The sequence below is a fragment of the Citrus sinensis genome, chromosome 3 (genome assembly GCF_022201045.2).
Source record: "Citrus sinensis cultivar Valencia sweet orange chromosome 3, DVS_A1.0, whole genome shotgun sequence".
NCBI lineage: Eukaryota > Viridiplantae > Streptophyta > Magnoliopsida > Sapindales > Rutaceae > Citrus > Citrus sinensis.
Genome location: NC_068558.1, coordinates 45,032,968 through 45,055,868, shown reverse-complemented (window position 1 = coordinate 45,055,868; position 22,901 = coordinate 45,032,968). Strand labels below are relative to the sequence as shown.

The 22,901-nt window shown below is 36.3% G+C and overlaps 2 protein-coding genes and 1 pseudogene across 3 annotated transcripts; 2 read left to right on the top strand and 1 right to left on the bottom strand.

Annotated features, from left to right (window-relative positions):
* Window positions 1–1,288: 1,288 nt before the first annotated feature.
* LOC102614453 (autophagy-related protein 18a) lies at window positions 1,289–5,149 on the bottom strand. The gene is made up of 4 exons (XM_006479844.4): window positions 4,098–5,149; window positions 3,152–3,344; window positions 2,444–2,570; window positions 1,289–1,986 (listed from the first exon to the last, which is right to left on the bottom strand). Exons 1-4 carry the CDS (start codon window positions 4,983–4,985, stop codon window positions 1,896–1,898), a joined length of 1,299 nt encoding a protein of 432 aa, XP_006479907.1. The 5' UTR covers window positions 4,986–5,149; the 3' UTR covers window positions 1,289–1,895.
* A 3,805-nt stretch (window positions 5,150–8,954) lies between these two features.
* On the top strand, window positions 8,955–13,158 carry LOC102614168 (wee1-like protein kinase). Of its 2 annotated transcripts, none has more exons than XM_006479843.4 (10): window positions 8,955–9,429; window positions 9,581–9,641; window positions 9,731–9,797; window positions 10,262–10,528; window positions 10,672–10,739; window positions 10,830–10,939; window positions 11,013–11,053; window positions 11,139–11,287; window positions 12,289–12,642; window positions 12,967–13,158. In XM_006479843.4, the coding sequence occupies exons 1-10, from the start codon at window positions 9,188–9,190 to the stop codon at window positions 13,072–13,074; spliced, it is 1,467 nt and encodes a 488-aa protein (XP_006479906.1). In that variant the 5' UTR covers window positions 8,955–9,187; the 3' UTR covers window positions 13,075–13,158. The 2 variants fall into 2 exon arrangements, with proteins under 2 accessions (XP_006479906.1, XP_024953983.1); XM_025098215.2 differs by having other exon boundaries at window positions 9,347–9,429; window positions 9,581–9,646.
* Window positions 13,159–13,476: 318 nt separating this feature from the next.
* LOC102623746 (potassium transporter 5-like) lies at window positions 13,477–18,070 on the top strand (annotated as a pseudogene).
* Window positions 18,071–22,901: the final 4,831 nt, after the last annotated feature.

Here is a 22,901-nt window from a genome sequence, read left to right as displayed (position 1 = left end):
CCCTAGCTTCCTTTACTCCCTCCATCGTGCTAACTCTTCCCGAAATCTCTCTTGCTCATCGCCATAATTTCCTCTGTTTATGCAGTAAGACTTCTCGAATCTTGACGCAAAAATTTAATTTTTGTTAAATATCTTTTCTATCTCTTTATTTTTTTGTCATTTTCTTTTATATCTAATAGATATGTTCTTAGTAATTGAGTGTTTCTTAGTTTCTATTGATTTTCATGTGTATAAATCAATTTTTTAGGGGTAATGTTTTATGGAAATTGTGGAAATTGTTTCTTGATTAATTCTGGAAATTTATTATTCCTTATAGTGAATTTACTTTACTGCTTGCTATCTAATAATAGGACTTCATCTTTGTGCTTTTAATTAAAGTTTATCTTGTCATTTTATTTTTTAGTGAATTTCTTCTATTTAAAAAAAAAATAGCAATTCTGGAAATTGTTTCTTGAACAATTCTAGAAATTTATTCTTACTTATAGTGAATTTACTTCACCACTTGCTATCCAATAATAGAACTCTGTGTTTATGATTATTTATAATCAAATCCAATGTTTCACCAAACATAACATAGTATTATATATAATAATATAGTATCCAATCTAATTTTATTTTATCCAATCTGATCTAATCTAATTCAATCCAATTCAGCATACGAACCGAGCCCTTGACATCGTAGTTCAAACGTGGCAAATTGTTGACTAAGAAATTGATATTTAAATCGGGTCAAATCCTAACTTCCTCTCAAAACGCACCGTTTAACTGGAGTAATATCAAATTAAAAAAAAAAAAAAGGGACAACACTACAGCCACCGGTGTCCAAAATCAACCAGAAAAACCACAGCCATCACAACTCACGAAGTGGCACCCCAACATCAACCAAAACAGATTGTGACCCGCTGTTGCACCCATCGCCACCGACTGCTATCACCCAAGATTCTGTGGCCTGGCAGACACAGGGACTCATCAACGAACAGAAAGCACAAGTTGCAACGTCGCTAAGGCTTGGCTATGCGACGATGCAACTGGTTTTGATCGTGAGTTCGAAGATGGATTTTGATCATTTGGCTTCTGTTGATATAGAATCGTGGTTAAGGAAAATGGATTTTTATTCTTGTTTTTTCATTTTTCAAATTATCAATCATTATGTGGCATTTGTGGTTTTATTTTCAAAATCAAAACTGCGTCATTTCAAGAGTTAGTCGGGGTTTGACTCCGTGAAAGCATCAGCGCTCATGGTAACCATCATATAACGGAGAAATGAAAACTACATAAATCGGGCAACTACTGATACTACATTTGGAAGTGTCATAGAAGCAGTACTTCAGCGAGCAAATGCCAATTGCCAAAGTGTATAGGAGAAACAAGAGGGAATTATAAAAAAAAGGGAGGGAGGGGGGAAGACATGGCATTGGGATTCCATATAACGATGAGGTTTCTCACAATTACAGGGAAAACCCTAATAAAAAAATTGCAGCTTTGCGACTCCCTAAGTTGGCAATTTTCACCAATCCCAAAAGTCCAAAAATTTGGCATGTACAACATCTACGACACATTAAATCGCCCAGGAAACTAAGAAACATCCAGTTCATGAGAAGGGAAAGAATTTCCCATGACATGCGAAACCAATTTTGCTATTCAATACTCCTCTCAGATTTTAAACTCATTTCTCGAAATGAGATGAGATGGAATTAAATGTACAGATGGACACCTTAATTACATCCCCCCACCCCCCTCTCCCTTTCTCAAGTTATATATGTCAGTTGGCAAATTATGCACATATATATACAACATGTAACATTATGTGACAACCCTAGATTACATGCAATGGAGAAAAGGAGAAAGAGTAGAAGAGTAGTATATATGCTGCCATAATTCAAAATGTATAAACTTCAGAAGGCTGCTTCTGGCTTCAAGAAGTTGTTGTATTCAAGCTGAGTCATCTCTCCACCATTCACAGGGTCAAACTGACATCGATAAAAGCTGCATTCATATCCAATTGTGTATTAACAATTTAATTGCAAGTACAACTACTTAATTGCAGCACAAAACAGGTCAAAGGAAAGGGAAGGGGAGGAAAAAATATATATATATTGACGCACACTCTTAAGATCAAACCATTTTCCAATATAAAAACAATGGTAAACAAGTTATACAATGAGCTTATTTTTATGTTTGTTGAGAGTATTTCAATCGTAATATCATAAGAACCATTTTTAAGATTAGTAGTTCAAGACTTGTAGCTTAAATCATAAAATACAAGTCATAAGGAGACTAAGATTAAATGCACATTCAGCTACCTTCAATCCCCATGTTTAAGATGTGTTTGCGGATCATGTAAAAAATTGGTATTTCAATTCTTAAGTGTAGCTCATTTGCTCAATCAATGTCCTCACTGAAAATTATAAACTTTCTACCTCACAACACTTTGTTTTATTACCTTCCATCCATGCCAAGAATGACCACTGTGTTCTTTTGATGACCAAAAGCTACAATGTACGGAGAACCCTCAACCAAGCGGAACTGAGCCACAGACCACTCTGAGCTGAAATACTTGGGCAACACTCCTATAATGGAAAAGGAAATTAGATCCAGGCAGCATTGAAAATAGAGTTTTATTAGATACCTTGCATGTACAATATTCATCAAAGTACTCAAACAGTGGGCATTTAAATGCGAATTTATATAATTCTCCTAGTTGTATAAAAATAACTTACAGGAACGATATTCATCAAATACGCAATAACATCTTCCAAAGCAAAGCCATGAAAAAAACAAAAAGGCAACAGGGAAAATTGTAAAAACCAAGAGGAATTGAGAAGAAACTAAATTATATTACCTATTCTCTCAGCATGGTTTTGTTTTCTATGACATCAATGAAAAAAATCTATTTTGTGACCTCTGGAAAAATGAAAACAGTGCCATGCTTGACATTAAGGGTTCGGTGATGGATGATCCATCCATAGGATATCAGAAAATATTCTTCATAACACATATAATCTATCTACTCAATTCATATGCTGGGGGAACAGTACAAAAATGGTTCAAGTACCGCCAAATTTCTCACATAGCCTCAGTGTTTAACACTGACTATGAAAGCGAGTGATTTCCAACATTTTTTTTAAAAAAATAAAAATGGACTCTTCACCTTTAATGAAAGACAGAGATGATGTAGGCAATGTAGGGTCTGATGTGCTTCGTGGCTCACTTCTGGCGGACCCAGAGTTAACCTTAAGGTTGAAAACATGGACAGTGCCCTTATCACTGGAGACTGCTAGCCACTGGGCATTTGAAGAGAAGGCCAGACTGTAGATCTCTGCTCTATCAGCACCCCTTCTCACCTATATTTGGTATTTGTTTAGTACCAACCTTTCTGAAAATTTTGTACCATAAGAAAACATAAAGATATACATTGAACGAATTCATAATGAAAAGTCTCAGTGTCCAAAGGGACATGATGAAACCAAAGAAGATGTGATACTTTATATTTTGCGGGCACAAATAGGAAGGCAACGATTAATGGTTCAACTTAAAATCAGTTACAGGCAAAGAGCAAAGACACAACAAGCCAAGAACAGGCCTGAAAAGAACAAATCTGCAATAGCATACAGCATTGGAATCAGCAAGCAATAAAAAGCATGATAGAAACAAAATAAAAGGTTGAAATCGTGTTTAAGCAACGACATTTCGCAGTTTCCAGATCTTTAACTATGCTACTGTGCATTTCATTATTGTTAGGACATGCTGAAATTAAAAACAAAAAAGAATATTCAAAAAGCCAGTATCTAGAGCAGCTCAACAGATATAAAGTAAGGCCGATCACCATCTCAAGATTTTCATGCCGCAAATGCATAACAATGAAGGCCTCACTTTTTCTACAATGGTTCATTCTGCTTGGCAGGGCTTCGAGCTTACCACAAAAGCATCGATAACTCATTTCAGAGAATGAAAAACCAAACACTAAAAGAAAGCAAAACACCAAGAACCAGTAGACTTGAGAGCACTAATTCTTATTAGCGCACATAACAAAACTTCAAAACAGTCAGCAATAACCCAAAGATAACAAAAATTATGTCACAAGACGAAACGCATACCTCTTGCAGCAAGGTACCATCAAGCGTGTTAAAAATACGAACAAGAGTTCCTTTGGTACTGGACGTAGCAAGCAATTGACCATCTTGAGTCAACGCAAAACACGCAATCCTTGAATCATGAGCCATAATAAACTTAGTCCTTTTCGACGCGTAATGCTCGACCCTAACCTGGCCCTTTTGCAACCCGGGGCACACCAGCACCAGCGATCCTACCCCCTGCGACACCGCGCATAGTCCCTTAGGATTTGCAATCGTTTCAATCTGATGCAACAGCTTCAAGTCCGCGAAATTGTATACGAATATCTTCTGCTCCAAAACGACGATGATTCGGTCGCGCCGAAGCTTGACGGATCGCACCTCTGACCTAAAGGAGAGCTCGCCGATGCATCGGCTCTGGTGGTCGTCCCAGATCATCACTTTGTTGAGCGGGTACTGCGGGTCGGGCCCGCCGCCAACGAGGGCGAGTATGTTGCATCTGAAAAGCATCTCAACGACTCCGATCCCTCCCCCGCGTTCGAAATCTCGGCGGAATATCTCGCGAAATGGATCGCAGTTGTAGATCCGGAAGCCGTGGTCGGTGCCGGCAGCGAAACAGCCGTGGTCTTGGTTGAAGGAGATGTGGAGGAGGGTTGGTGGTGGGCTGGACGACGTGGATTCAGCGGGTGAAGGGAGCGGCATCTGGTAATTCGGGTTCGACTCCGGAATAGAAGGGGAGAATGAGTCGGGCTCGTCCTGAGGCATTGAAGAGAATGACTCGAGGGATTGGAGTTGGTCCGTTTGGTCCTCTGACGACACACCGCAACTAGTGTTAGAATTAGGGTTAGGGTTTGGATTCGGATCTGGAGTAGGCTCCGGCCAAGGAGACGAATAGGCGGAGAGAGCCGCCATGGGCGGATGGGAGAATCTAGAAGGAAGCCTTTTGCAGAAGCTTACAGGAGGCGATATGGCATCGCTGATATTACGAAACGATAAGAATGCAGCCAAATTACGATGTTCTCCTCCTGATTAAGGAATAAAGAAGGGGAGGGCAGTCGTGTGCGTGTCAAGTGAGGAGGCTCTGTCCCTGCCCAATAAAATTATATTATTCGAGTTATTCGGAGACACGTATTGAGTTTAGATGCATGACGCGTCTCGACAAAGCTATTGCTTCTTCTCCACGCTAATTTTTATTTCATTGGATGAAAAAGTGGAAAAGTCATCTGTTTTTGCTTGAACGCAAAGCGCCGTCCCTTGTTCAATCAAATTACAGCCCAAAAATAAACAAACGGACATGCTTTTATGTAACTACGGAGGGAGTGCTCTCCGACCATCGGGAGGTAGGACATTCATCGTTCCATCAACCCGTAGGCATCCGTCCATTGAAATGGGGATTAGCTAGGCTATGTATCAGTCCATTAGAGACAATTCAAACGAATTTTACGTAAGCAATTCACTGCGCTATTGAAATCTTATCGACGAGTGAAAAGAAATATATTGACGAGCGAAAAGACAAATAGGGTATCATGATATCTACAACATGTATTCACATCAACGTACACATAGTGCATTGTAGCTCTGTAAAAAATAATCCTTCATTTTTTTTAATAACCTCTGCCTCCAGTCTCAGCTCTATCAACTGATAATGCAATAAATCAATTTAAAAAAAAAAAAAAAACTCATATCAATTTAGAAAAATAATAAATCAATGTAAAATTCAAGAAAAAAAACTTTTGAAACCACCTTAGATCCAGATTTAAACGGAAACAAACTATTATACAACTAAATCTACGGAAATCAGAGACAAGAAAAAAAAAATCTAAAATATGGACATTTGAATAAGACTAAAGTAGTTAAATTAATCGTTGCATGGACATTTTCTTTCCTTTTCTATATTCTAGATAAGAATATTAATCAGGTTATGCTAAGTTAGGTTATATGTAAAACTCGTGAATTGTACCCAATTATTGAAGTATTGTTTGATTAGATGCATATTTTGAATTATTGGGTTTCAACTCTTAGGTTGGATGTAAATTATATAACAAATAGGTCATGCATATATATAGCCTATCACCGAACTTGTAAAGAAAGTTCGGTTCACCTTTTTGTTTACCAGAAGCTTTCTCGTATGACTGGCCAAGTCCAACTGGGAACGAGCCATGCTTCGCATTAGGTTGAGTTCTTTGACGGCCACGTGGACTTCCACAAAGAATAGTGAGGTAACTTTCGATATTGAATGTGATGATTAGATCATCGATGTTTTAACTGTTGTAGCTGAAGTTTCGTCGATTTTGAACTTCATGCAATGATTCCGCTTTGGGCTGGCGCCACCGTCTATGTCTATTGGAGTTTTTTGCTCAGTGCATGGCGGTGATCGTCGGAGATATATACATACACAATTCATTAGTATTATTTTGATTAATACAATTGTGTCATGTTAATTTATGCAAAGAGTTTATAGCTCTACATTTCGGAACTTTTGGTGAAAGGGAATCGATTGTGATTACGTAATTTTCTTATGAATGAGTTTGTTTGGGTGGTGTAAAATCTGATGCATCACAATGTCATAACCCATGTCACCACTTTCAAGGCTTTCGCTGGTTAAAACTTAAAAGGTAAAAATAACAAGTAAAGATGACAAAATGCTTGAATCGGATTTGTGAGACTCAGACCTTTTATTAGGTTTGGATTTGTGGATTTGACATGGTTCTATGGAATTCAGTAAGATTCTAAAATTATATTCCACGTTCAATTCTGAAATAAAGAAAGAGAGATTTTTTTCAACCCCCCGAAAAATCACATTTGGAGTTGATTTAAATATGGGCTGATGTCCTCACGGACATGCTGATTAAAGCTAGTGTGGATAGATATTTAATTATACCATTATTAATGTTGGATCAAGAAAAAAATCAGACGCGCGGCAACTACAATAAGTGTTCATGTGCCACGTTGGCACTTAACAAAACATATTTGAGGGAAAATAAATAACAAATGGTTCCAGAATAATTTACCGAGTAGCTCGCATATTTTACAGTCTTGTCGCTCCTTTGCTTACTAGTTAATTTCTTCACGGAAAACCTTTTTTTTTTACCATACGCTTTGTAAAACTCAAATATTTCCTCATGACTATCAAATAGCATACCAAAAGTTGACTCATATTTTTTCAATTGCACATCTTCAACTGCACGCTCATTTTTAAAAATTTTCATTTCTACAAAATAATTAACATTTGTATTCAGTTTCTAAAAAATTAAATTTAAAATAAATTAATTCATATTATTCTTTTAAGGTCACAACATAAACTACAACAACTCCATAAGCACACATCTAAATTCAAAATTACAAGAAGCCATAATTGAAACCAACTTTCCCAAATTCCCAGCAATTCTACATCACACTAAACCAAAATTCAGCAATTTTCACACAAATTAAACCAGCTTTTTAAATTTTGCACAAAAACCAAATATTTCATAGAAATGTCAAAACATAAATTCGAACATCAATTTATTTTTCAGTTATTTTCGAACCTGCAAAAGAAATGTAAAAAAATTAAATTAAATTCTAGAAGCTTATTACACAAAATCACAAAAGCTTATCATATCTTGCATTACTTAAATCCCATTTATTTATTGTGTTGCCAAGAAAATGCAAGAAAAGTAAAAGAAAAAGAAAAGTTGAAAAAAGGCAACATTTTGCTTACTTAATTTTTGCCAAGAGAGCCGAGAGAGAGGGGGAAACAGTGCTGCTTGCCGTGAGAAGGACACAAAATTAGTGCTGCTTGACGTGAACGATGATGGTGATTTTTCATGAGGAGAGACAAGTGGATGAGGAAGCGTGCTTTGTCATGAGGAGTGCTTTGCCGTGAACGATGATGGTGCGTCGCTGTGAGCAGTTGTTGTCGTGAACGATGATGGTGATTTGCGTGATGAGAGAGGAGAGTGGAAGAGGAAAGCTTGGCTGGAGATAAGCCGTGAGCAGTTGTTGCCGTGCATGACAATGGTGATTTGCGTGAGGAGAGAGGAGAGTGGAAAAGAAAAGCCTGGCTGAAGATAAGGTTTGGATTTCAATCTGCACGCACCCATTTCTTTATTTATTTTTTTGATTTTTTTTATTATTTCAATGGGCGCGAGAAATGAGAAGTGAAACGACAGTAACTGCTGCCGTTTCTCTCTTGGTTCTCTTATTTCTCTAGCTCCCTAACATTTTCCAATTGATTAGTGCCTCACCATATGGAGTTTTACCTTTTAGTATGTATGAAGCAGTACTTCACATACATACGTTTTTAAGTTTAGCAAACACACAAGCATGTTACTAATAGGCTTGTGCCCTAAAACATTCACTCTCTTGGGAGTAGAGCAGATTTCACTGTAATGTATGTATTTAGAAGTAGATTTCGTATTGTGAACTAATTAAAGAAAAAAGCATGTTTAGGCAGGCTGCCCAATCTGTCCTTTACCACCAATGCAATCTAGCTACGCCTAGAATGTGGTTTTAGTTACCAGAGATGCTTTTATCACAATCTTGGTCTTCCATTAGTGGCAGAAAATGACAAAAATAAACAAACAAATGAAAAAAAAAACAAAGATAGTATAATTAGCATATATTAAAGATATTATAAGAATATTAAAGAAAAATATTTACAGGAAATTAGTTCTTACTTTTTTCAGGGAAAGATATTTGGCTTTTACTATTTACCGTGTTCGTTTTTCTTTTTCTTTTTAGGTGGGACCGCATCGGGAAGCCCATTAAATTTTCTGGTAAAAACCTTTAAAATCATATTTTATTTGCCACTAAAGGGTAGAGCTTACATATAACGCAACATAGCGCTCTATATTACACGTCACCAATTAATTGCTTAAATCAACCATGAGGATGTCAAATCCGTCTATCATGACGTATCGCATCAACTTGTACGGTGACGATTAAAGATCCAAATGGTTCCTGGCCCCTCTGATTCTTGCAAAGGAAGATTTTGAATCGTCCCGCGCAATTTGAAAAGTGTACACTTTTCAAATTCCCCCAAAAAGAAGACAAAAAAAATTCTATTTTTATATACAAAGCAGAAAATAGAAAGCGGCGGTGAGAGAGGGAGAGGCAGAGGGATTGGCAGATTCATGAAGAGGAGTAGGAAAACCCAGAAGAAGAGCAAAAGAGAGGAGAGTCAAATGAAGGGAACACTGGCGAGACACTTTCAGGTTCAGCTAGGGTATTCTTCTTCTATCCAGCACCAATCATTCTCTTCCACGTCATCCTCCTCTCGCTTACAGAACCATCTAGAATCCGTCTCCCAGGACGCCACTCTCTCTGCCGCCGATGTCGATGATAAAGATTTGATTCTCACTCAAGATTTCTTTTGGTAAAATATCATCGTTTCAGAGAAACTGATGCTTAATTCGATCAAGATTTGATTTTACTGGTTTTCTTTTTATTGAAATTAAGATGCATTTGTGAATGCGTTTTGACTTTATTTTTCTGCTTTTGGTAATAAATTAAATCGCGGTCTGCAGCACGCCGGATTACATAACGCCGGTTAATCAGAACTCGATGAGCGGTTTTGATTGCAACAGGGTATGGTGAGATTGTAGATATTAGCATAAACAACAATACAGTTTATGCGAAAATATGCATTCTTCTAATTTCATTAATTTGTTTCGCAGGAAAACATTCCTTGCCCAAAATCACCCGAGAAGCTAAATACCGTCAAAAGCAAAAAGCTTCGGCAGGGTAATAGCAGTTACTTGAGTTAATTGGGTGATGTAGTGGGAAGGGCACTTTGCACACTATTGAGAATGATGCAGCTTGTTAGGAGAGGATAATTGTTAGAATCATAGAAACTGTATGAATGATTGATCATGCTAAATAAAGATTGTTTGATTGGTGCTATGTGTATTTACCAATTCATGACTATATTGTTGATTTAATTGTACTCTTTTCTTCTTTTTTTTTTTAAAAAATTTTAGAAATTGCATAAGAGTATAAATTTTCCTCAGTAGTTATGGGGTATAACAGTAACAGTAGTTGTAGATTCTTAAATTATTGTCATTTCATTTATGTACATCTCCGAACACGTAATAGTTTTATCCAAATTTTGCATCTCATGCATTTACTGCTTGTGCTTCACACTTTATAATGCTTGTATGTACTTTTTTTTTTTCCCTCTTGCAACTGAATATTCATTCCTTTTTCAGATGGATTCTTAGTAAATCCCCTTGATCCTACTTCATATGACTACCAAGACACAGTGGATCTTGCAAAAGATTCATTTAGTACAGATGAAGTTCAGTTGACCAAAACAATAGGATACACAACACAGAAGACTCATAATTATGTCCCGCAATCAGCAGTTGCTTTGCGCTGTCGGGTTATGCCCCCACCATGCATTAAAAACCCTTATCAAAAAGATGCTTCAGAAATGGACATTGATCGTTTTGGAAATCAATGGGCAAAATGTGCTGGTGTGGTTCTAATATTTATGTTGTTTTCCAGGAACTTCTGTTTTATTTTTCCCCTTCTCCTTTTGAGGCAGATGCTGCCCCAAAAAAAGGTCATAGGTATTCTTCGTCTTGAAGTTTTAATTGGATAGTGCTGAAATCTGCAGGTCTGTTCCCTGTAATTACTGGAGGTGATGGCCTTTCACGCTATTATACAGATTTTCATGAGATTGAGGTATCCATCCAAAGTCAATAAAAACTTGGGTCATGTATTAGATGTTGCTTTTTTCTTTTTGTGAAGTGGTAGTAAGCCTTCCCTTTGCAGCAAATTGGTGCCGGAAACTTTAGTCATGTTTTCAAAGTGTTGAAGAGAATTGATGGTTGTTTTTATGCTGTAAAACATAGCAAAAGACAGTTGCACCATGATGCAGAGAGGTAAGTCCATGCTATTTTTATTTATATCCTTGATCAAGCATCGTGGTCATGCAATAATCTTTTCACTTTGTAGGAGGAAAGCTTTACTGGAAGTTCAAGCTTTGGCAGCTTTAGGTGTGAGTTTGTCTTTATAATTCTTCATATATGTGAAACTAGAGCTATTTTATTTTACTCTAATCTTACCATGTTGCCCCTGTAGGGTCGCATGAAAACATTGTTGGATACTACTCCTCGTGGTTTGAAAATGAGCAACTCTACATTCAAATGGAGCTATGTGATCACAGCTTGTCTGACAAAAAAGCTTCACAATTCTTTGCTGAGGGAGAAGTATTGAAAGCCCTGCATCAGGTGAACATTCTCAAGCCCCTTTCGAGACTGCTGTTCTGTGACAGCCAAGCTCCAAAACAGGGCTTAATTAGAGCATTGCCTTTACTAATCTAACATTTGTAGCTTCATAACTGGTAGCTATTTGGCATGCATTGTGCTATGTGAGCAGTGGCGTAAAGTTGTTACTCTGTTGACTGCAGTGAAGAGTGTCTGAATATCCAATTTAGGGCGCTTTTAAATAAATTCTGTTATAAATAAAAAGAAAAGATACATGATTATGAATTCAAATTGCAAATGGGAAAGAAAAAGCTATGCTATTGACCGACCCTTTCGTTCTTATCGCTCTGGGTTTCGATCTATATGACCTCCGGGCGGTAAAAGTACACCTCTTCCGTAGAGAAAGGTAGTCTTCAGACTGACTTTAAGAGTCTGTTCAAGGCTCTCTCTTATCTATCAATGGAAAGATCTCCGTGCGCGGCGTGATAAGGAATCCTAGAAAAGATCGATTGAGCCATGAAAGCTTTGGAGCATTGCTGGTGACAACATAAAGGGAAAGAGAAGTGCGACTAAAGCACTTTATCATAAGTAATATTAAACTAAGCATCCTGTATATGATCAATCAAAATCTGTGCCATAACATCGAAAGATCCTCTGCATACGTCTTGCAAGTGAAACCTTTTCATTTAGCTTTCGGCAATTGTTTTGTTTCTACATCAACTGAAACATCTCTCCTTGTCATGGGCATCACCGCATCAGTGCGTCTGGAATGTGATAATTATCATTTTTCATCTTTTGTTATTTTTTAAGTACTCCAGTATGAACTATGAAGTAAAGCCACATTGCTATTGATAGCAAGGCTTAGTATTATGATCTTCCATTCTAATAAAAGTTGTGCAAAAACTGACAATTACTTTCTTATGATAATTGAAAAGGAAACTAGGCACTATATATTTAAGGATCTTGTCTTGTCAAATTTTATTTTTCGTTACTATGTGCCATTTCTGACATTAGAAATTTTACAGATTGCACAGGCCTTGCAGTTTATACATGAGAAAGGAATAGCTCACCTAGATGTGAAACCTGATAATATTTATGTCAAGAATGGTGTTTACAAGCTTGGTGATTTCGGACGTGCAACTCTCCTCAATAAGAGCCTGCCAATTGAAGAGGGTGATGCACGGTATATGCCTCAAGAAATCCTGAATGAAGATTATGATCATCTTGACAAAGTTGATATCTTCTCATTGGGAGCTACTATGTATGAGCTAATCAAAGGATCACCTTTGTCAGAATCAGGACCTCAGTTTTTGAATCTCAGGGATGGAAAGCTGCCCCTACTTCCTGGCCATTCATTGCAATTTCAGAACTTGCTCAAGGTAGCATCTCTTACCCATGTCAATCTCTTTTGTTGACTGTAAAGTAGATTTGAAGAATAATTATTACGGAGCATTGGAACAAAACACTAGAGAAAATGCTTTCAGTTGGCACTATCCTCTTTGTGTTCCTGTTTTGTATTTTCTTTCTTGCTCTGTGTCTTGCAATGTTTATGCCCATGTAATTGGGCATGGAAGAAAACTAACTAAAGTGTTGTATGCTAAAATGAATCTAATAAATAAATCTTTGATTATATAAAGCATTCTGTGATAATGTTTGCCTCTTTTGCATCATGGTTGATTTCTTTTGTTATTATGTCCTGTCAGGTCATGGTGGATCCGGATCCTGTTCAGCGGCCTTCTGCGAAAGAATTAGTAGAAAATCCAATATTTGATAAAATTCAAAAACACAGAAAAACCTATATGAAACCATAATTTGATTTTGACTTGGATTTGGAGATGTTGTATATGCACGAAAGCAGCTGCTTGTAGCTCTCCCAGCAAGGCATGGAAGGGAAAGATTACTATTGGGCAGGTTTAGGATGAGCCCTTTTTTCAGTTTCTCTAATTTATTGCTCCAAATTTTCTCCAAGGAATGGAGCAAATTTTGTAAAGTTTAAAGGAAGCAGTCTTCAGAATATTGTATTATGGACTGGACTGAAGGTATGCTTTGCTAATGATGAGCTTTTTTGATCTCAGATGTTACAGTGTCATCTTATACAGCGTTGATTATAATTATTGAAGATTAAAAATTTGATTTGTGTACGTATGTTGGCTTGAAACTCCCACCCTTACAGTTAGTAAGACAAATGAAATGCATATTGACTTAAAGACTTTCTGGTAGCTTGTGTATCATGTTTGCATGTGTACAAAACCTGGCATTATTAGTGTCGAACATGTGGGTTTTTCCAATGAATTACTGGCTTGAGTTCTTAACCTTTGTAAACGTGAGAAGCCTACAGTTTTCCTGTATCTTGAGTGAAAGCTTGTTCAGTCAGACGTTGGGGGCATGGTTGATTTGGCAACGTGGTTTTCAGTTTCACTGCTTGCCTTGTTGCACATGGTGTATAATTTGTAAGACAGTAATTAGCAATTACACAACTAGAATGATGCAAGGCACAGGGCATTGATGAGTTGGCTCATTATTTCTTTTTATTGCAAGGCTTTTCTGTTTGGCGGAAGAAAAAATATAAAAGAAAATTGCCTATTAGTACTTTGTAGCTGCAGCAGTTGTTTGGCTCTTTGGTGTAGCTCACCTGTGAAACTGTGAATGTGCTCTGTGGCCATGGTTATCTGAGTTTGAATCCAACAGTAGATTAAAGGTTAACGCTTACTGAGTGGGATTTCTCATTTCAGTCCAAACTTTTTGTCTTTTTCAAAGTCTGAAATTGCGGCCAACGCGAATTCAACATGGGATGCTGTATTATTTGTATATAACAAGGCCGGTGCTAGTATCAGTTCTTTTGAGTTTGAGAAGATTTTTCCTAAGTTACAAATAAGTCCAAGATTACTTATTTGAACACTCAAGAATCAAACCCGTATCTTCTAAAACCAGAAAAATTCTAAAACTAGGCCTGAGCAGCTGGCTTGAAACATAATGCAGACTGAAGATGTTCTACTGTTAGCATAGTCCCTTCATTATTAACTGACTCTCTGCATTTGGAGTTATTCCTAGTTTTGAACTTGGTATTCAGAAGTGGGAAGCCACACATGCATTGAAAACATTAAGAAACTGCACCAGAAATGTGTTGAAATAGCTGTCCACCTTACGTTTACAGCTCAGTTTGTGGCAGCTTTCGCTATTAACACCATTTTCTCATCACAAACTTATCAATCCAGCTCTCAGATCCCAACATTCTGTGTGCCAGGGCATTAGAGAGAGAGAGGTAGTGAATACTCAAGAAACTCCAGTTCTGTTTGGTCATCAACATAATTTGGTTATCAGTTTCTAGTTTAAAATATATATATATATATATAAAGGAAAAAATTGTCTGCTAATGATGTAGTAAAGGACCCAACAAAGGAGAACCATGGAGTAGTCTCTGAAAAGCACGAAGGAAAGGAATTATCATGTGAAATGTTGTGCAAATACGGCATCGTAGATGCCGAATCCCGCACAGTTTCAAGTCATCACGGCCATGGCGCCAAGGCTGTGAAGTGGTCTGTGATTTTGCAGTTAGCATTTCAAAGCCTTGGGGTAGTATATGGAGATATTGGAACATCACCTCTCTGCGTGTACGCAAGCACCTTCACAAATGATATAAGACATGTGGATGACATATTGGGCGTTTTTTCTTTGATCATCTACACTCTCTCATTAATCCCTCTCATCAAGTACGTGTTCATAGTCTTACAAGCAAATGACAACGGAGATGGTAAGGATATATGACAACTTTTAGTTTTTGCTACTCTTTAAAGTTGAAGCATATATCACGTCATTGAACTTGTAAATAAATGCATTTAAATGTTGCTGGTTAATTTTTTTTATCATAAGGAATATTTGCCCTTTATTCTTAGATCCCGAGTGAAGAAGCTGCGGACTGCAATCTTGAGTTGCCTCGCAGTCGCGGAAGCCGGGGGACTGCAATGGCATTAAGGGTCAAGCATAAGCTTGAGAACAGCCAATTTGCCAAGCCATTCCTATTGATCACGGCCATGCTTGGCACTTGTATATTGATCGGTGATGGTGTCGTCACTCCTTGCGTCTCAGGTTCACTCGTTAACTCTAGTTTCTTTCTTAGCTGTTAAATGCTAGCTGCTTTTCATTAATGTTTGCCTCATGTTCTTTATTTTATTTTTTCTTTAAATTGATGTGATTAAACAAATTAAAAATTTTAGTAAGGAGAAATTAATCTCTGAAAAACCAATGGAACTGGCATAATGTGTTAAGTAAGCATAGCATTATTGATGTGTTTAATTGCACTGAAGAATTCCGCATCTCTTACATGTTTCATGTTTCATTATAATTTTTTGTAAATCCTTGCAGAATATAAATTTAGATTTTCTTGTCTTATTTTTCTCTCATTTTTTTAATATAATTTTGGGACAGTTATATCAGCTGTGAGAGGGATCAGGGAAGCTACATCAGCAATGACAGAAGGTACTCAACAACCATTAACTTAGTTAAGTACGAGGATTTGTTCTTTACTTTTGAGCACCTGTCAGTAAAGAAATGTATCTGCTTCAGAGTTTAATGAAAGTAATATGACTGAAAAAAAAAAAAAAAAACTTATATGATAAATTACAACAAGCAAGTTGATCATCCTATTGATTCTACTTTCCTATACAGAGAGGATTGTGTGGATCTCAGTAGCCATCTTGGGCTGCCTTTTCATGATTCAACAATTTGGAACTGATAAAATTGGCTACATCTTTGCTCCAATAATCTGTGTTTGGTTTGCACTCATTGGTGGCATTGGAATCTACAACTTCTTCAAATTTGATCCAACAGTGATTAAAGCCATAAATCCAATTTACATCATTGAGTATTTCAGAAGGAACAAGAAAGAAGCTTGGATTTCACTTGGTGGCGTTGTCCTTGCAATAACAGGTACTCATCATTTTCTTTCTGCTGCTCCATTGCTCCAATGACTATTGTTAATTTATTATGAATAATCTTGAATAATGAGTTGTAAAATTCAGGATCCGAAGCATTGTTCGGGGATGTTGGTCATTTCACTGTTCGGTCTATACAAATAAGCATGTGCACGGTGACCTATCCGACTCTCGTTTTGGCATATGTTGGCCAAGCGCCTCCTTCCTTCGCAAGAACAAAGATCTTGTTAGCGATGTCTTCTTCAAGTCCATTCCAGGTAAAACACCGCATAAAGTTTTTGCTGTCACTCAATCTATTGTATTGACCAATTGACTTATTTGATTAATGGTGAAACAAAGCAGGTCCTCTGTATTGGCCAACGTTTGTGGTGGCCGTATTAGCAGCAATCATAGCAAGTCAAGCCATAATTTCAGGGGCATTCTCTATAATCCAATAATCACTTTCATTTGGGTGTTTCCCTAGCGTGAAAATCGTGCACACATCAGCAAAATTTAAAGTACAAATTTACATTCCTGAAGTCAATTATCTACTCATGTTGGCTTGCATGGGAGTTACTCTCGGTTTCAAGGACCCCAAAAAGATTGGCAATGCGTATGGTAATTATCCACATTTCAATCACTTTCTTTTAGCATTATCTAAATTTGGTTGTGTGAAGAAAATCAAATGATCAACTGATGAATCTATCACTGGGATTGCTGTTGTGGTTATAATGATACTAACTTCAGCCTTGCTGGTACTCATTATGATAATTATATGGAAATCCAGTATGTTTTTCATACGCACCTACGTTCTTACCATTGGCTCTGTGGAGTCAGTCTACTCAAGTTCAGTCCTTTACAAATTTAACCAGGGAGGTTACCTACCGTTAGCCTTTGCTGTGTTTCTGATCACTGTAATGTACATTTGGAACAACGTGTTCAGAAGAAAGCACTTTTATGAACTCAAGCACAAGGTTTCTCCTGGGAGGCTCAAGGAGATAGTGGCTGACACGAAAGTTTGTCGAATTCCAGGGCTCGCCATATTCTACTCAGAGCTTGTTCAAGGTATCCCACCCATTTTCGAGCGTTACATGTCGAACTTAGTGTGTTTCGTTGTGTTGTGAGATACGGATACAGAGATTCATGCAATGGGGCGGCGGATCGCTTTGAAGGAACGTTGATCGAAAAATTGAAGGAGTTCGTTAGAGAGGGTTATTTTTGGTCATTTCAGGGAATCGTGAATGAGGGAGACGTTACTGAAGTTGATGAAGAGAGTGGACATGAGAATGTGAAGTTGGTTCCACAAGAGAAGCAAAAGGAGGCATTGGAGAGGGAGATCGAAATGGTGGATGAAGCGTCGCGCGCTGGTGTCGTCCACTTGATTGGCGAGAGCGAGGTGGTTGCGGGTAAGGGAGCCAGTATTGGCAAAGAGGATTTTGATAGATTATGGTTACAATTTCTTGAAGAGTAACTCGAGACAAAGTGACCAATTGTTCGATATTCCCCGCGAGAAAATGCTCAAAGTGAGAATGACGTACGACCTTTAAAAGGCTCTGCCACCCTGCAATGAGTTATGAGACTCGAGTGTTGACTGTTTGACTGCTGTATAATTATGGGCTGATCTCTGACGGGTTTGGGCCTTAGTTAAAACATGAATAGGCCCAAAAAATGATTAGCAATAGTAAAGACTAACAAATGGAACTTACACTAAACTAAATAAAGACTAGAGATGGCAAAAATACCCGTCCGGTCCGGACTCGGATCGTACCCGGGGGTTGCGGGCCGGGTAATACCCGGTCCGGGTATGAAGCCGGGTCGGTCTTGGGCATCACTTGATAAACCCGGAACCTGGATTTTATTAAAAAAATTATTAAATATATATTATTTTAAATATTTTATATTTATTTGACTCATTTATTATATATATATATATAATTTTAAACACTTAAAGTTTATATTTTCATGTCAAATTTTATTGAAATAAATTTAAAACTTATAAAATTACCAAAAAATAAAAAATATATACACATAAAATATTAAAAAATATAAAATTCGGGTACCCGGATTAAAATTCGGCCCGGACCCGGACCCGGACCGGTTACATCCGGGCAGAGTCCGGTCATGGCAATACCCGGACCCGGCCCGGGGTTTTGCCATCTCTAATAAAGACGGATTCACGTTTTGACATGGTAAAATATTTGCTCATCATCTTTCTTTCAGATTCAGTCATTCAGAATCTGAATTCTAGTAATCATTTACAATAGAATAGGGAAAGACACGTACTTTTGTAGATAACCATTGTGTCAACTTCATTCCACGCGTTTTCTATCACGTATGTAAATACAATTATGTAAAAGCAAAACTACTACAGCAACAGCTGCTTAATTCATGAGAAAAAAAGTTAACCATAACATCCAAAGGTTCAACACTCAGCATTAGCTTGCATGATGATGATTCAAATTTCCTTGTTTCATATGTGTGTTAAGTTTTCGACGCCATACAACATACACGCCAGCTTCAATTGTCTTCAAACTGGAATATTCTGAGCATATGACATTGTTGACGTGTGTTATATATAATATATAGGAAGATTGTTTTCTTAACAGTCAATAATTTCTTTGATTGTATAATTTTATAGCATTATTTTTATTTTCAAATATACTTTTATTTATATTATTATAAAATTAAATAAACCCTATATATGTAAATTAAAATTAAAAATTATATATATATATATATATATATATGTTTCCATGTGAATAAAAAATTAATAATAATAATCATATATTATTTAATTTTTTTAACGTATTTCTTATAACAAATGTATATTTTATATTCCCATGTAATTATCAAATAAATAATCTATTTATCTTTCTTTTCCTATAAATTTTTTTGTATTAGGAGATTTTGTGATATTATGAAGACGGTAGGGATATTTAACTTAATATTATGATAGGGTTTTTTTTAACTTAAGCGAGGTTTGTTGCGATAATCCAAGACCTGACAGAAACGGAAAGTACAAAATGAACACAAACTAACGGTCATCAATCAGGTTAAGAAATTATTACATTTCTTTTCTTCACCGACGGATCATTTCATACAATAAAATAATTAATGAAGCAACACATGCCAATTAGTATTGCGCCAATAATTCGACTGTTGCGATGGCTTAATTTTTGTATTTTCTGGAGTCCGATTCTGGACCAACAAGCGCTGGTTTCAAAAGATTCTCGGAAACAACTTCGGATTAAATTATTGTAGTTGTTGGTTATCATTTGCAATGTGCGGCAAGCTGCCGGTTGTTGGTTTTTGCGGAGAAAATGCAAATTAATGATCTAAACTACATTGTAAATTAACTTGATTCTTGGAATATTCCGTGCCTGGTGATTCTATTTCAAAAAAAAAAAAAAAAAATTTAAGTCATCAAGAATTAAAGTCTTTGTTGCAAACTTATGAGTTGCGGCCGTCAAAGTTGATTTTATGTGTACATACACACATGACACACCCCCATCCAATGATGATGTTGAAACATTAGTACTTTGTGTTGGAGTTTTGTTGGCATTTCAAAATACTAATGTCTCACATTTGAGGGTAGGTGAGAGCAATTGTCTTTTTTTTTTCTTCAATTTATTTGAAATTTCTTATGTGTTTGATTTAATTACAAATTATAGTTAGAATAAGTCAAATCTAGATGTGGTTTGAATTATTCAAATTGAATTGAATTATAAGACACATGTAACTCAAATTAATTACAGGAAGTGAGTGACCAATCCAAGTTGAATTAGAAAGAGGATTATATATAGAGGGTTTCTTAATAAAAAAGAAGACATATAAAACCTTCAAGGTACTTTTACTACATCTAGTTCTATCTCATAATTTCTTCGTCAATTTTTCTTTTTAAATTGTTGTGGTTGGAGTACAACCTCACAACAGTGTCATTGAATACCGGAGAGTCAATCCGCTTTATTTGTGTTGTTTTTGCATTCGGAAAATAGGAGCTGAAATTGATCTTTAGCTTGATGAATTTATAATTGTTGCCGGGTTCACATTGTCGTAAATAGCATTGGAAAAACAATAAAGTTAACAATGATATAAATAGTAACAACGACTATTGTTCATGGAATTTTATTCTTCACGTTTTATATTTATCTCAAACTATTATCTATTGATAGTCAACATTTTATTAATGTTACTATTCTCACTGGTATTTAAAAAAAAAACAAAAACAAAAAAAATTGAATCACGTTTCCAATACTTTTGGACGCGGCTTCCACCGTTCTACGTGTGTTTTTTTTCACTCGAACTCTTGCAAGAAGCCAATTCTGAACCGTCTCAACTCAACTTTGAAGTCATCGATGAAATTTCGTGATGGAACACGTGGCGGCTGGGTAATGGGTGTTTACAGAACACTTTTGACGATGAAGGGGTAACTTCAGTGGTCCCCCACTGGCATTACCTCAAGGATAACGCCTTCCCGTGATGTTGCAAACGGCATTCACACGTGACACGTGACGATGATGACCGAACCGTGCGGGATGCTTTTCCTCTCTGCCTCGCAGTCGTAGTGGAAACTGGAAACCACCGGCAATCGTCCATTCATCGTACTAAATGACAAAATAATGACAATATGGTGTGGCCAGTGGGGGGCGTAGCCTACCATCAAGAAAGTCAAAAAGGTGCCAAACAGAGGACGACACTTGGCATTAGAATTAATGATACCACAGTCGTCGATCTGATGGAATCAAGATCTGTGCGTTACTTTCAACCCTCGCGCAGGCTGGAAGAAATACTCTTTCCGTCTTTCGTTTTACTTGTAAAACAAGAGCACGAGCAAGAGATGGGATCTTTGACCTAATGCGATACGAGATAACTGTTATGGGCACTTCACAGAATTTTGAGCATTTGTAGTCACCAGAAGCAAAATGGGAGTATTCATATAATGCATGCATTATATTTGCCCATTATTCCCAATACCATATTAAATATGGTGGTTAATTATATATATATTTTTAAAAATACTAGTCATCCATTTAAAATTACCTCGTTATTAAAAAATATGATTAAATTTAAATTTATTCTATTTTACACCCATTTTTTACATTTTGTATTTGTATTAGCTATTCACCTACCATTAACACCGTTAAAACAAACTAAATATTTTATCTTTTTTTTTTTTTTTTGGCTTTGCACCACTATAATTCTGTGAGATAATAAAATGAAATTAGAAAAAAGAAAATATCAAAACAAACGAACTCATACTCCTTTTTTTCGGTTTTTCAATAAAGAATCACAAATTTTGTTACACTCGAAATAAATAAATACACTCAATTTTTTTAAAAATAAATAAATACCCAATAACCCAATAACAATAAGATGCAAACTCTCAATTTCCAGCCATTATCCACCAACAGCCTGGCTATCGTCATAATCGGCCCCAGCAGCCTTTGCCAGAATCGGTTTGGTTTCTGTGTTTTTGCCACCAAATCCCACAGCTGGTGGTTGCGCTAGTTCGCTTGCGATGGCTATCACCACGGCGTCTGTACCACTAGTGTTGCTGCCGTAATGATGGGGCAGGAAGGCAGCAACAAGCAGCAGTACTCGAATGGAGAACAAAGGATAGAAGGAAAATAATAACAAAGAAAGTTTATTTTCTAATTCATTTTAGATGTCCTGAATGGATAGATAAAAAATAATTTTTTTAATTTTAATTTTGATTTTCATATTTTAAAATATTTAATTTATAAATTTAACACGGTTAAATGTCTAAATTACTTTTGTGATGTCATTGATTATAACTGGAAGCTAATGATAGGTTGAACGGTATACAAAGTATAAATTACATGTGTAAAATCGAATAATTAAATTCAAAATTTTATAATATTTTTTATAATGGATGATAATTTTCCTTTTTTGATTGCACTTAAGTCTCTTAAGTCCAAAGACTTAAGCATTTTAGTACTTAACAAACGACGAGAGAATAACTGCCAGTACATAATAATTGGCTTTTTAACTGGCCTTATTTTAGTTGATCCAAAATTAAAGATTCTGCATGCAGCTTCAAAGACCAATGAGCTACCCAATATGCATGTAAAAAAAAAATTATTACGAAATTATATGGGAATGGGAATGGGAATGGGATATATACATAATTAATTATAGAAAGTTGATATTTCAATGAAGTTTGGGATGATAGTATAGAGAGCTAGATATTTTAATTAATCAGAGAAAGCATTTATACAAAAACAAAAATGTTAAGAAGCAGAAATTGTTGACATCAATTTATTACAAGATCCTATAGGGGACCACCATCAGCATTTTAGGCCTCGGATGTCTCGCTGGGCATTTTAAACGCTTTAGAAAACAAAACAAAAGCTAACCTTTTGAGAATGTCCAATACTTCATGAGAAACAAAACAAAACAAATGTCTTAATATATATTTTCACTGCTTTATGATTGATAAAATCTTAAAATATATCTATAAATATCAAAATATACGATATACGATAATATGGTGCACAAATCTCATGCAAAACCTTTTTTTTTAATATATATTATAAGCAGATTTGTTACTTACAATAAACTCAAAAGTCATTTTTTATGACTCCTTAATTACTTGACAAATAACAATTGAGTCATTAAAGAAAATTTGATTTTGGGTTAATATATCATATATTTCAAAGAACTGTGGGAGTTGCTAGCTTCTCCAGTTTCTTTGCATATAAATACTA